The sequence below is a fragment of the Trichosurus vulpecula genome, chromosome 9 (genome assembly GCF_011100635.1).
Source record: "Trichosurus vulpecula isolate mTriVul1 chromosome 9, mTriVul1.pri, whole genome shotgun sequence".
Taxonomy (NCBI): domain Eukaryota; kingdom Metazoa; phylum Chordata; class Mammalia; order Diprotodontia; family Phalangeridae; genus Trichosurus; species Trichosurus vulpecula.
The window spans coordinates 85,597,904-85,612,730 of record NC_050581.1 but is presented as its reverse complement, the minus strand read 5'-3'; the positions used below and the strand labels follow the sequence as shown (position 1 = coordinate 85,612,730).

At 37.5% G+C, this 14,827-nt stretch overlaps 1 protein-coding gene across 1 annotated transcript in view; it reads right to left on the bottom strand.

The window, feature by feature from the left end:
* Positions 1–14,827, bottom strand: part of PDCD1LG2 (programmed cell death 1 ligand 2) — a 54,335-nt gene that overhangs the window by 29,143 nt on the left and 10,365 nt on the right. The window contains exon 2 of the mRNA XM_036738799.1: positions 2,762–2,830. Within this exon, the coding sequence (XP_036594694.1) occupies positions 2,762–2,816 (55 nt within the window). The 5' untranslated portion in view covers positions 2,817–2,830. The remainder of the gene's footprint in view (positions 1–2,761; positions 2,831–14,827) is intronic.

The window sequence follows — 14,827 nt, the reverse complement described above, 5'->3', positions numbered from 1 at the left end:
TACTATTATGTATAAATATACAAATATATTCAAATATAAATATCACAAAACTGTTAATATGCATAGGTAGGAATGTTGTTCAGTTTTCAGTTGCACCTGACTCTTCATGACCCAAATTGGGGTTTTCTTGACAAAGATACTGGAGTGGTTTGCCATTTCCTTCTTCAGCTGACTTTACAGATGCAGGGTCACACAGCTAGTAAGTGTCTGAGGTGTCAGGTTTGAACTCATGAAAATGAGTCTTCCTGATTCCAAGTCCCGTGCTCTGTCCATTGTGGCATCTAACTGCCCCTATTCGTATGAATAGCTTACACAATTATATGTGTGCGTGTGTGTGTGTACATATGTGTGTGTATGAAAAAGCATCAGAAATTCAGGTAAGAAATACCCTAGGTTCAAATGCTACTGCTGATACTTACTGCCTGTGAGCATAGATCAGTCACTTCAACTTCCTAAGCCTTGGTTTCTTTATCTATATTATGGAAATAATAATTCTTATACCGTCAGTCTCATAGGAATGATGTGTGGGAAGCATTTTGTAAACTTCTCAGTGTTAGAGAAATGTAAGTACTGAGACTGTATGGTGCATATCAATGAATCAGCAAATATTTACTAAGCACCTGCTTTGTGCTAAGTACTCTGCTAGGCTATGCTATGTGCCATGTGTGTACTTTGTCTCATATGCACATATATGTATGTATATATGTATATGTATGTACATGTGTATGTGTGTATATGTACATTTGCATTTCTTTGAATCCTCAGCACTTAACATGGTCCCTGGAACACAGTAGGCACTTAATAAATGCTTGTTGACTGACCGACTGTCTTCTGCTTTGTTTAAAGAGAAGCTATTTTGATATTGCTTCCGAGTGCCAGGTAATTATGAAAGGAAGCTTTACTCATATATTCTATTCAAATACCAGTAAGTGCTCAGACTCATACTAAATACCCTTTCCTGGATACAACCATGTTGCTTTGTCTGTTACATATTGGAAAATAAAAAATCCAGACTCTCTTTCCTCAGATTTAATGTGGATTTTCCTCTCACCTCAGACCCTTGCCTTTGATTTTGTGCAAAGAAAGCTTATCCCTATGTGTTCTTCTGTCAGCTGGCAGAGCCAAGGGCTTGAGGAACACCACTTTCTGAGAAGTTTTGCGTTTTTGTAGTGGCGCATAGCTCTGAGCTAGCAGCTATGAAAACTTCAGGAAACTACAAACAAATCACTGAATTATGCGACTTATTGCATAAAAAACCTACTGACAATGATTCCTTGGGTCACCTTAGCCAAGGGCTCTAAGATTAATGAAAATTCTGTGTAGCCCAGGGTTCAGGAGGTCTGGGACTTGGGAATGTCTAAAGTGGCAGACAAAGCACATATTCCTTCATATAGGGACAGCTAGGTGGCACAGCAAAGACTGCTGAACTTGGAGTCAAAAAGACCCGAATTTGAATCCAGCCTCTGATACCTACTGTATAGCTGAAGGTAAGTAACTTAATCTCTGCCTGCCTCAGCACCAACCTTCGAGGGTTGTTATGAGGATAAAATGAGATATTTGGAAAATGCTGTATTAATAGCATTTTACATGATGTTAGCTGGATATCAGTGTTATTATTATTATTTGTCCATTGTCCCATGCTCAGACTGATGTGATCCTTTAGCAGAAATGTGGCAATAAATTCCTTGACTTGCCTTGGACCCCCGAGAAGCATGTCAGCTAAATGAATATACAGTCATGAATATACAATCAGATAGACTTTGAAGAAAGAAAGAAAAGGCTGTGGTTGTGGAGTGATAGGTTGAGACCTTCCTACTAAGTAAGGTGATTCAGAATGGGCATCCCAACCCCAACATGATTTCAGGAGTGCTCAGGTCACCTCACTCAGTCCACTGCCTGGAAATCCCACCTCTTGGAGAGACAGAAGAGACAGCAAACCCTTCACCAACTCACTTCCCTTTTCTGAGCCTTGGTTTTCTCATCTATAAAATGAAGTGGTTGGACTAGATCTCCAAAGAACTTTGCAACTTTAACATTCTCTGAGTTTTTTGAAGAAAGGTTGGGGGAAGGGTATTAATAATAATAGCAATAGCTAGCATTGCTTTAAGGATTATGAAGTGATTTATGTACGTTTCCACATTTGATCATCACAACAATCCTGGGAGGTAGGTGATATTATTATCCCCATTTTACAGATGGGGAAATTGAGTCAGGCAGTGTCAAGTGACTTACAGCTAGTAAGCGTCTGAGGCTGGATTTGAATTTAGGTCTTTCTGACTGCAGGACTGGCACTCTACTGTATCACCCAGCTGCCTTGCTAATAAACCTATCATGGTATTAAAACAAAATGTTTTTCTTTAAATGCAAATGTCAGTGAGGTACATTAACATTTGGAAATGAAAAAAAATCCCTGTGATGGAAAAATTTTGCTTGAACTGCAGTATCTAATCCTAAATATGAGGCTGTTTGTGGAAGGAGGGGGAGGGAGAATAGCTCTCTATGCAGGCTTTCAGGACCTCTGTTGAGTGGAAGAGTCCCTGATTCATTCTCATATTCCTTGATGGTCTGTTATGGCCCCACATGGCCTGGATAGTGAAAGTGTTCCATAGCAGATGACATCCTTTAGCTCACCTTCATCAAGCAAAGATACTGGGGTCACAGTGGTTTGGGACTCCTGACCAGGTGCTCTAGCTAAACTGGACAATAACACTTGTGCTACTTGCTTCACAAGGTTGTTTATTGTTGTTACTGTTATCATTACCTGTTATCAGGCGGAGCTTCACTCCCACAGTCAGAAAGGAGAGAAGGAAGAACATTTTGCTTCCTGGGTCTGAGAGAGAGACAAGCAAAGAAAAATCACCATCAATCTCTAGTTTTTCTGCCCTGCTCGCTTTGACTGAATCATTGTGCCTTGTAATTCAATAATTTTCCCAGTTTCAGAAGCAGAGGAACAACTCTTAAACAAATCATTTGGGGAAGGTAAAGGGGTGACAGATGAGAGATTTGTTATTGATGCACTGTGGGATGAGTGGAAGAAAGAGAGGAAGATGATTCTGAAGAAGGTTTTCCAGTCCAAATGAAAGGCCACTATTTCCCAGAACCCTCTGCTGAACTAAAGTAATTCAGTTCAATTTAGGAAGCATTTATTAAGCACCTACTATGGACAAAGCTAGAGGCAAGTATAGTATAGTGAATTGAGCGTCAGCCTTGGAAGTGAAAACTAGCTTGACATGTACTGGTTATCTGATCTTGGGCAAGTCACACAAATATGAATATGCTGATTTAGTAACCTCTAAGTGCTCTCGCACAATTGCTAAATTGCACAGAGGTTGCCAATTTGCATTATTGTGGGTAATTCCTTATACTGATGAAATCAAACGCACAATATTATGTTGGGTGCTGGAGATAGAAAGAGTAAAACAAATCAGTCTCTGCCCTTAAAATGTCTAAATTGGGTGGGAGACAAGGAATACGCACACAAATTTTGGAGGGAGACCAATCACAGAGTTATAGGGAACTCTATCTATCAACACTTTGCAATATACTTAAAGACTTGTCTGGGGAACTTGGAGGCTAAAGCAACTTGCTCCAGGTAACATAGCCAATAAGTATTTGACAGAAGCAAAATATAAACTCAGGTGTTCTTGACTCTCAGGATAGCAGGCTTCCTAGTTATTGCCTCTCTTGCATAAACCTGGACAGTGGGAGGGGCGAGAGGACACAGATTAGCAAATATGAAGTAGACACAATGCAGTTCCCCTATAACATACTCTTACAGAGGTTAAGTGACTTGCCCAAGGTCACACAGGCAGTAAGTGGCAGAGACAGAATGCAACCTTCATTCCTCTGACTCCAAATCCAGCGTGATTTCTAGTGAGCTGTTTTTTTGTTCCTGATGCTACATAACATGGGGTTAGGGATGTGTAGAACTTTGAGTCAAGACCTGAGTTCAAATCCAGCCTTAGTTACTTAGTTGCTATGTGACAGTAGGCAAGTCACTTAACCTCTATCTGCCTCCATTTTCTCATCTGTAAAATGGGGCTAATTAATAATAGCACCTCTTCCAGGGGTTGTTGTAAAGATCAAGTGAAATAATATTTGTAAAGTTCTTTGCAAACCTGTATAAATTAAGAAGTCTCTTGATGAGGGTGAAAGAGTATGAAAACTGGCTTGAAGCTTAACATTAAAAAAAAAACCTAAGATCATGGCATCCAGTCCCATTACTTCCTGGCAACTAGCAGGACAAGAAATGGCAGCAGTGTCAGATTTTATATTTTTGGACTCAAAGGTCACTGCGGACAGTGATTGCAGTCATGAAATTAAAAGAATTCCTTGGAAGAAAAGCTATGGCAAATCTGGACAGCATACTTAAAAAACAGAAACATCACCTTTACAACAAAGGTCCATAGAATCAAAACTATGGTTTTTCCAGTGGTAATGTCTGACTATGAGAATTGGACTACAAGGAAACCTAAGAGCAGCAGAATTGACACTTTCAGATTTTAGTGCGGAAGAAGACTTTTGAGAGTTCCTCAGACAGCAAAGAGAACAAATCAGTCAATACTTAAAGAAATGCATTCTGACTATTCATTAGAACAACAAATACTGAAGAAGCTGAAGCTTAAATACTTTGACCACATAATGAGAAGACGGGATTCTTTGGAAAAAGACTCCAATGCTTAGAAAGATGGAAGACAAAAGGTGAAGGGGACAGCAGAGGATGAGATACATAGTGTCATGGAAGCAGCAAACATGAGCTCAGACAGATGTTGGGAGATCGGGGAGGACAGTAGAGCCTAGTGTGCTATGATCCGTGGGGTCATGGAGCATTGGAAATGACTAAATGACTGAACAGCAACAATAAATGCTAGCAGCTGTTATTGTTGGTATCACTATTATGTTTTCGGTAAATTTGTTTTTAGTAAAATAAACCTGTTGATGGATGTGCGGTAATAATATTTTGCCTGGTGACTGGGGTGGGGTTGAATTTAATCGAGGTAACATAAATTACCCAGGCAATAGTGTTTGGAAGCACAGGAATGAGCTCAGGCAACAAGGCTGCCTTCGAAAATTCAGAACGGGAATCTAGTTGAAAGGAATTTGAAATTAGAGGATGTAGGTTTAATTTTGACTCTGCTGCTTAGTAGCCATGTCACCTTAGGCAAATTAAATTCTCTGGGTCTTAGTTTCCCCATTCTGTAAAATAGAGACTATAGGTGATATATGGGGCCTTTTATCCCCCTAAATCCGATGATCACAGCAACAAAAGGTTAGATAAGCATATGTCTACCTATTAATTGAACCAGCGTTCTGGCTAAAGGAAATTTCTCAGAGATTAAAAAAATCAGGAATGAACTGGACTTCCAGCCCCAGACTGTTTAGGCAATACCTTCAAAGCAACTAACCCTGAAATATTTACCTGAACTCTGTTATAACTTTAAGACTTTAATTCCTTGTAAGAGATCACCCCTTCCCATCTATCCGAGAGAGATAATAGTAGGCATTTAAATCTTAGTGTGAAGGAGCTAATAACAGTGTTTTTTGTTTTCAAATTTGAGGTTTTGGAAGGAAGAAGCATTGGAAAAGAAAGCCTGGAGCTATAGTTCACTTAAGCAGAGGTTGTGAATAATAATCATGATCAAATAATAATAACTCACATTTTTGGAGTTTTAAGATAAATAAGTTACTTTTTTTAAAACAATATCCCTGATTATAAAATGTCCCATTTTGTAGATGAGGACACTGAATGTTTTCAGATATGGCCAATGTTTTAATTTATTTTCCTTGACTATATTTATTTATTACAAGGGAGGTCTTCTATTTTTTGGTCAGAGATGATAGTGCCTAGTGATAGAGATGTAAAAAAAAAACAAAAAAGAAGAAGAAAAAGTGCATCGATAAAACATTTTTTAAAAATTGAAACCAGGAGTGACTTGCTTATGGTCACACAGCTAGTAAAGTATCAGAAATGAGGGATGAATCCAGGCCTCCAAACTTAAATCTAGTAACCTAAAGCTATTGCTGTTTTCTCCAAAGTGGGGTCACACACACCAATAGGTAAATAAAAAATATCACAACTGAGGAGAATAGCACAACTGGTCAGTTCTTACCTATCTTTGGGGTTTCCTTTCTCCCTGACTATGCCAGTGTGGGCTATTCAGGACAGTCAGCTCACATGCTCCTTCCCAGGTACACGAGGGGAAGGAGTCATGCCTTGCCTGGCCCCTTATGAGGAACCTATCCTTGGAGCCTCCCCTCCCCTCTCTTGTCCCAGGTTACACTTTATTCATTTGGATCTATGTATCTCTTTTGCCTATGGTAGCCATTGAAACCAAGCACTGAAATAAATGGAACTTAGAATCACAACTGTATCTTTGTATCACAAAATATTAAACAACGATTTTCAAAGATGAGATAGAATATTCAAATTGCTCTCACTGAAAAATGTTATAAATTTTAGTAACAGCATAAAAGTTTTTATATTGATAATAAAAATAAAATTATTTTAAAATCTCATCCTTTTAAAAAATATTGATGTGTTTTGCACCATGTACAATATGTTAGTATAGTAGTACACATATATAATTTATTAATACATATGAAGAGTTCTTTTAATTCTCTCTTTTCCTTAGAGATGCCCCTGCCCTCAATTCTAGTGAAACTGACAAAGATGAGTCTTTATACCTTTTGTTCATGGGAAAAGACTATTCTGAGTAATGAATGATGTAGGAGGGTATAATATACAGTAGTACCAAATTGGTTAATGGTGTGAAATAAACTTTTCTGCTGGAGACACACAAGCAAGGTTCTGTCAAAACAAAACTAACAGGACAGGTTACTAAGAAATAAACTCAACTGCATGTCAGTCTTGGCAGAAGGTAGTCTTTGTCTTCTCAAATTTTCTGGCACAAATGACCAAGCTGATGTTGGGGGTGGGGCAGAGTTGGGGTCCAAAAAGTTCTTAACAGATCAGAACAATGGTCTGAGTCTAATAAAATGAAATGCAATAGATATAGAAGTACAATTTTGTACTTGGGTACAAAAAAATCACCTTTACAAGTACAAGACTGGGGAGGCATGCTTAGAGATCAGTTATTCTGAGAAAGATCTGTGGGTTTTAGTACAAGCTCAATACAAGTGAGTAGTGTAATGTGGCATTTAAAAGAATTAATGTGAATTTGGACTGTATTCAGACACGTATCTTTTAGGAAGGGGGAAGTGATAGTCCCCCTGTACTCTGCCCTTGTCAGACTTTCATATTAGTCCTGAGCACCATAGTTTAAGAAAGTCAGTGATAAATTGGAGAATGTTCTGAGGAATATAATCAGGATGGGAAAGGGCCTTGAGTCCATGTCATACAGAATGGTTAAAAGAACTTAGCATGTTTAGCCTGGAGAAAAGAAAGCTCAAGGGATACATGTTAGCCATCTTTAAGTATTCGAAGGGTTGTCATTTAGAGGACAGATTGTTCTATTTGGCAGGACCTTGGGCATCAGGAGAAGTTACAAAGAAGCTTCTAACAGGAAAAAGCTTCTAACAATTGGAGCTGTAAGTGGAGAGCAGACTGCTTTGAGGGGGTGGGTTCCCCCTCCTCAGGGGTCTTCACGAAGCTGCTGGATGACACTTTGTCAGATTTGTTATGGTGGGGGTTCCTTTTATTCGTGGGGTGGACCAGATGGTTACTGAGTTCTCTTTTACCTTTCAAAATCAGTGTTTTGTTGAAGAAGCCTATAGGGTTCTGGAGACCAATGTTATCAGTGCAATATCATTGGCAAAAAGGAGCATTTGGAGGACCTTTCAGTGTATAAAGGGGATTTCTCGCTTCCATTTGGACTCTGACCATGATATCCCCTATGACCTTGGTGATGGGCACTTTTGACAATCATGCTTTTCCCCTGGTATAGTTGATGCGGTTGCTCAGAGAATCATTGAACAAAGTTATCTCTGGGGTTGTACCCACCATGGAATCTTGTATGATCTTAGCATATGTATGGGAGGCACATCACTGGGAGGAGAGCCTTTAGTGCTGAATTTTGCTTTTTTGTTGTTCAGTCTTGTCCAATTCTTCATGACCCTATGGACCATAGCATACCAGGCCCTTCTATCCTCCACTATCTCTCAAAGTCTCTCCAAGTTCAAGTTCATTATTTCCATGATACTGTCTTTCCATCTCAGCCTCTGCTTTCCTTTTCCCTTTTGCCTTCAATCTTTCTCTACATCAGGGTCCTGTTTTCTCATGTGTCCAAAGTATTTAAGCTTCAGTTTCAGTCAAATTATTATTTTAAAAAAAACAATAGACAAAGCAAGTCTTCTATTAGGAGACCTTAGGGATCTGACATTTCCAAGCTTTGTGATCCTGGGCAAATGACTTCTTTCTGAACCTCAGTTTTCTCATGTACAATACAATAAAATGGGTACTTATAATACCCCCCTCACAAGGTTGGTATGAGGAAAGCTCTTTCAAGTCTTTATAAACCTTAAGGTACTATAGAAATGTGTGTTTTTTCATTATAATTATTTTCTTTACTTCTCAGCTAGGTGACGTAGTAGGTACAGCATTGAACGGAGTCAAAAAGATTTGAGTTTGAATCCTGACTGAGATGCTTTCTAGTTGTGTGTCCCTGGCAAATCACTTAAATTCTCTGGACCTCAATTTCCTCCGCTGTAAAATGAGGGTATTGGACTTGGTGGCTTCTAAGGTCCTTTCCACATCTAAAACTAAGATTCTGTGATCCTAATTGTGTGACTGAAAGGAGGCTAAAAAAAAATGAACGTAGAAGCCAAAGCCACCATGACTGCTTGTAAGGATCATGATACTCTTAATCATTCTCCTTGGTTATGACTTGGCTAATAATACTCTAGAAGAAAATCTGAATTTAAACAGCTGGGAACAAACATACACACACACACACACACACACACACACACACACACAGAGAGACAGAGAGAGATGCATGCATACATACAGGAATGAAGGACTGAATAAATGTTTTTGACAAATGGGAAAACAGCTAGAAAGTTTTCTCCCATCCATTCTCACTCTGACCTATTTCACATATCAGCTAAAACTCACAACCAAAATCTTTTTCAACAACAGTTTTCCCAAAAATTTTCTGGAAGAAAATTACTTTCTCTTTAGCATGCCAATGGAGCACTATAAGAGAAGTTTTCTGTGAATCTTCATGAGTCCTGTGCCTTGTACAGTTTATCATAGTTGGTCTAACCCTGAGTCCTGCTTAGTCCCTTAGAGGGATAGCCTCTATGGCAGAAGCCTTTGTCTCTTTCTGCTTGTAGCACATTTCCCCTCAGGCAGGACAAACCCTGGATTCCTTCCAATAGTGGAGCATTTGGTTCCAAGATAAAAGATTTATTTTCCCACTCCCCACTCAAGTAAGTTTTTTTGAAAAAGCTGAGAGCCTGTCATGGGCAGCATGGGAACCTTATTGTCATTGGAACTGGGTAAGTAGGGACTAACATATACATCTAATTGGGTATAAAAGTCTTCTTAACTTCCAAAGAAATAGGAGGGCATGGGGATGAGATAAAAGAGGGTAAGAAGGGTATGCAGATTAGGGATGCAGTTGTCAAAAGTAAAGTAGACTTCTGAGGAGAGATGGGGAGGAAACAGAGACAGAGAGAGAAGAATAAACACTAGGGGAAAATAAGATGGAGGAAAATATGTAAGTAGTAATTATAATTTTGCAAATGCAATGAACTCACCCATAAAATGGAAACAGATAGCATAATGGATCAAAAACCAGACTCTGACAATATGTTGTTTACAAGAAACACATTTAAAAATGAGAGACACACATAGAGTTAAAATAAAAAGCTGGAGCAGAATTTACTATGCTTCAGGTGATGTAAAAAAAAGCAGGGGTAGCAGTCAAGATCTCAGAAAAAGTTAAAGTTAAAATAGATTTAATTAAAAGAGATAAACAGGGAAACTATAATGCATTAAAGGGTACCATAGATAATGAAGTAATATCAATACTAAGCATATGTGCACTAAATGCTATATAGAATCCAAATTTATAAAGGGAAAGGTAAATGAATTAAAAGTGGAATAGATAGGAAAACTACAATAGTGGGGGATTTCAGTTCCTCCCTCTCAGAACTACATAAATCTAACAACAACAACAACAAAAAAAGTAGTCAAGGAGATGAATAGATCTTAGATGACCTAGATATGATAGACATCTGGAGAAAATTTAATGGGAACAGAAAGGAATATACCTTTATTTTCAGCAGTACATAGCACCTTTACAAAAATTGACCATATATTAGGGAATAAAAACCTTATAGTTAAATATAGAAATATTAAATGAACTCTTTTCAGATCATAATGCAGTAAAAATTACATTCAATAAAAGGACCATGGAAACACAGATTTAAGATTAATCAACAACTAATCAAATTTTAAAGATTGCCTGGATTGGGGCAGCTAGGTGTCACAGTGAGTAAAGCATTGGCCCTGGAGTCAGAAGGACCTGAGTTCAAATCCAGCCTCAGACACTTGACACATTTACTAGCTGTGTGACCTTGGGCAAGTCACTTAACCATAATTTCCCTGCCTTCCAAAAAAAAAGACTGGATCAAAAAACAAATCATAGAAACAATAAATAATTTTATTAAGGAGAATGATAATAATGAGACAACATACCAAAACTTATGGGATGAAGTAAAAATGGTAACCAGAGGAAAATTTATATCTTTAAATGCTTACATCAATAAGACAGAGAAAAAGCAAATCAATACTCATTCCTATTGAAAACACTAGAAAGCACACGTATAAATGGATTTTTCCTTAAAATGATAAATATCTGCCTAAAACCATCGGCAAGCATTATCTGTAATGAAGATAAGCTAAAAACCTTCCCACTAAAATAAGGAGTGAAGGAAGGATGCCCAATATCACTAATATTATTCAATATTGTACTAGAAATGCTAGCAATAGCAATAAGAGAAAAAAAATAAATTGAGGGAGTCAAAATGGACAGTGAGGAAATAAAGCTATCTCTTTTTGCAGACAATATGATGGAATACTTAGAAAATCCTAGGGATTCAACTATAAAATTAGTTGAAACCATAATTTAAGCAAAATACATTAGCATTTCATATCACCAACAAAGCCTTGCAAGAAGAGAAAGTAAGAGAGAATTTCATTTAAAATTACCATAGACAACATAAAATACCTGAGAGCATACCTGCCAAGACAAACCCAGGAATTATATGAACATAATTATAAAATGTTTTTCTATACAAATATACAAGTCAGATTTAAATAATTTGAGAAATACTAATTGTCACTGGGTATCCAATATAATAAAAATGATAATTTTACCTAAACTAATCTACTTATTCAGTGCAATCTCAATTAAGCTACCAAAAATTATTTTATCGAGCTAGAAAAAATAATAACAAAATTCACTTAGAAGAACAAAAGGTTAAGAATATCAAAGGTATTAATGAAAAAAAAATTAAAGGAAAGAGGTCTAGTAGTACCAGATCCTAAACTGTATTATAAGGTGGTAATTGCTGGCTAAGAAATAGAACAATGGATCAGTGAAATAGAGTAGGGATAAAATACACAGTAGTAAATGACTATTATAACCTCATGTTTGATTAATGCAAAGATCTAAACTTTCGGGATAAGAACTTACTATTTAGTAAAAATTGCTCGGAAAACTGAAAAGCAGTCTGACAGAAACTAAGTATAGATCAGTATTTATACCACTTACCAAGAAAATGTCAAAATGGACACATGATCTAGACATAAAGGGAGATATTCTAAGTAAATTAAAAGGGCATGGAATATATTACCCCTAAGATTTGTGGATAAGAGAAGAATTTATAAATAAACAAGAGATAGCATTGTGGGATATAAATGAATAATTTTTATCACATTAAATTAAAAAAGTTTTATCCAAATGTATAAAACCAATGTAGGTAAGATTAGAAGGAAAGCAGAAAATTGAGAGAAAAAATTTTATAGCCATTTTCTTGGATAAAGGCCTCACATCTCAAATACATAGAGAACTCAGTCAAATTTATGAGAATATGAGTCATTCCCCAAGTGATAAATGGTCAAAGGATATGAATAGGCAGTTTTTGGAAGAAAAAGGTAAAGCTATCTATAGTCATATGAAAAATGTTCTAAATTATATTGATTAGAGAAATGCAAATTAAAGCAACTAATAACTAAGTATCACCTCACACCTATCAGAATGGCTGAAATGATAGAAGCGAGCAAATGACAAATGCTGGAGGGGATGTGGAAAAATCGAGACACTAATACTATATTGGTGGGATTGTGAACTGATCCAACCATTTTGGAGAGCAATCTGGAATTATGCCCAGAATTATAGAACTGTGTATGCCCTTTGACCTAGTAATACCACTAATACAAGTCTGTTTCTCATGGTGATCAGGAAAAAGGAAAAGAGCCTATATGTTCTAAAACAGCAATTCTCTTTGTGGTGGCAAATAAGTGAAAATTGAGAGGATGTCCATCAATTGGGGAATGACTTTATAAGTTGTGGTATATGACTGTGATGGAATATTACTGTGCCATAAAAAATGACAAACAGGATGCTTTCAGAAAAACATGGAAAGACTTGCATGAAATACTATAGAGTAAAACAATAGCACCAAGAGAATATTGCATACAGTAACAGCAATACTGTTCAAAGAGTAACAGAGTAACTGCTATTCTGAGTAATACGACCATTCATATGAACAATGAAGGAAATGCTATCCACCTCCCAGAGAAAGAACTGATATATGGAATTATGTATTGTATGGTCACACACACACACATACACACACAAACATATCTATCTATCTATCTATCTATCTCTTTATCAAATGTTGACCTTCTTTAATGAGAGTTGGAGGAGGGAGGTAAACAACTTGAAATTCACAATGAAACCAAGAAAATAAAGGGGGAAAAATGGAAAGTGCCTGTCATGCTGCTTGCTCTGGGGTGTGTTTTGTGAGACTAATGCTAATTATGATTCTGGGAGAAGGCCATGAAACAAAAGTCAAAATTTGGAAAACTTCAGTTGGAATTCCACTTCTGCTACTGACAACTTACGTGACATAGGGCAAGTCACTTAAGCCCTCTGAGCCTCAGTTTCATTTAGCAGTCAAGTGAGGGGGTTGAACTAGATTATCTCTAAGGTCCCTTCCAACAATGAAAAAGGAAATTAATTATTCCTCCTCTTCATTAGAATTATTATACTTTCTTCTCCTTCCCCTGACTCTCTTAATTTTAAAAATATAATTGTTTTGAATAAACTTAGGAAAAACAAAAATAAAAGATCAGGGTCAGCCTCCACATCTGGTGATTTCAGCATCCATGGAAGGTGTCCTGGCCCGTTGAAAACAACTCCCTTATCCTGTTTACTGATGCCATCAATTATGCAACTAGAGTTTAATTGCTTTGGCTCAAAAGTAATAGGAATTTTGTCCCATTAAAAGATAACTGACCTTGGGCATCAAAAAGCCCTTTTCAGCTGAATTTAAATCAATCCATAAGATCCTTTCCAAAGGACAGATTTTAATAGTCATCATCATAAGAGCTGACATTTATATGGCACTTTAGGGTTTGCAAAAGGTTTTAATCTATATTATCACATTTGATTCTCATAACAATACTAATCCTAGGGAAGGAAAGAGCAAGAGGGTACTGGGTATGTGAAGGGAGGTTGAGTCACAGGATGAGAAGATTTAGAGCAGGAAAGGTAATTTAGTCATCCAGGAGTTCTTAACCTTTTTTGTGTGTTCTGGACCCCTTTTGTCAGTCTGGTGAACCCTTCTCAGAATAAAGTTTTTAAATGCATATAGAATAAAATATGTAGGACTACAAAGGAAACCAATTACATTGAAATATAGTAATCAAAAAAATTTTTTTAAAGTTCGTGGAACCAGGGCAGAAGCACAGTGGATAGAGCAACCACCCTGGAGTCAGAAGGATCTAAGTTCAAATCTGACCTCAGACACTTACCAGCTGTGTGATCCTGGGCAAGTCACTTAGCCCTGATTGCCTATATATAAAAAAAAAAAGTTCATGGAACCCAGGTTAAAAACCCCTGATTCTAGTCCAGCCTCCTAATTTTGTCAAAGAACTTTGCATGGAGGGGGTGGGAAAAGAAATAAAATGAAAGAGAAGGAAAAAGAGAACTAGAGAACAGACTCCACTGTAATGTACTTCACAATTTTTACCTAAAGCCAGCCCAGAAGAGCATAGATAGATGCTAGAGTCTAGTGGTAAGCAAGCAGGCAGGCAGGCAGTCTTTAAGGGACATACTCAAAACAGGGTCCACAGCAGATCATGCCTGCCTATTTTTCCAGGGTTTGGCAGCCTTCCCTTTGCAATGCTGTAGCTACCCTGGATGCAGACTCAAGTCTGGTAGCTCATCTCACTAACCCTGTGACTTCCCTTTCTTCCTCTTTTCAGCTGGTCAAGCAGGGGCTTTCCACCTGAATTGTTTGCTGCTGCTGCCACTTTGCTCTTCCTAATTTTTGCTGAGCCTAAATTGAGCAACCTGTGATCCCATGCCCCAATTATTGATGGCAAGGCTTCATTGTCTCCAAGACCAAAAGGCAAAGATAGAAACCAGTTTAGCTATTGGTGAACCAGTCTCCTTTCCTCCTTCTGAGCAATCTTCATCAGTAGGCCACCTCCACAGTGCATTGTTTCGTACCTTAACTTTGCAACATGTAATAACATTGTCCATCATTGTTACCTAGGTTCATGTCTTAGTGCCCTACTAGACTATAAGCTTTGTGAGAACAAGGGATGTATGCTTTCTGGTCTAAATTT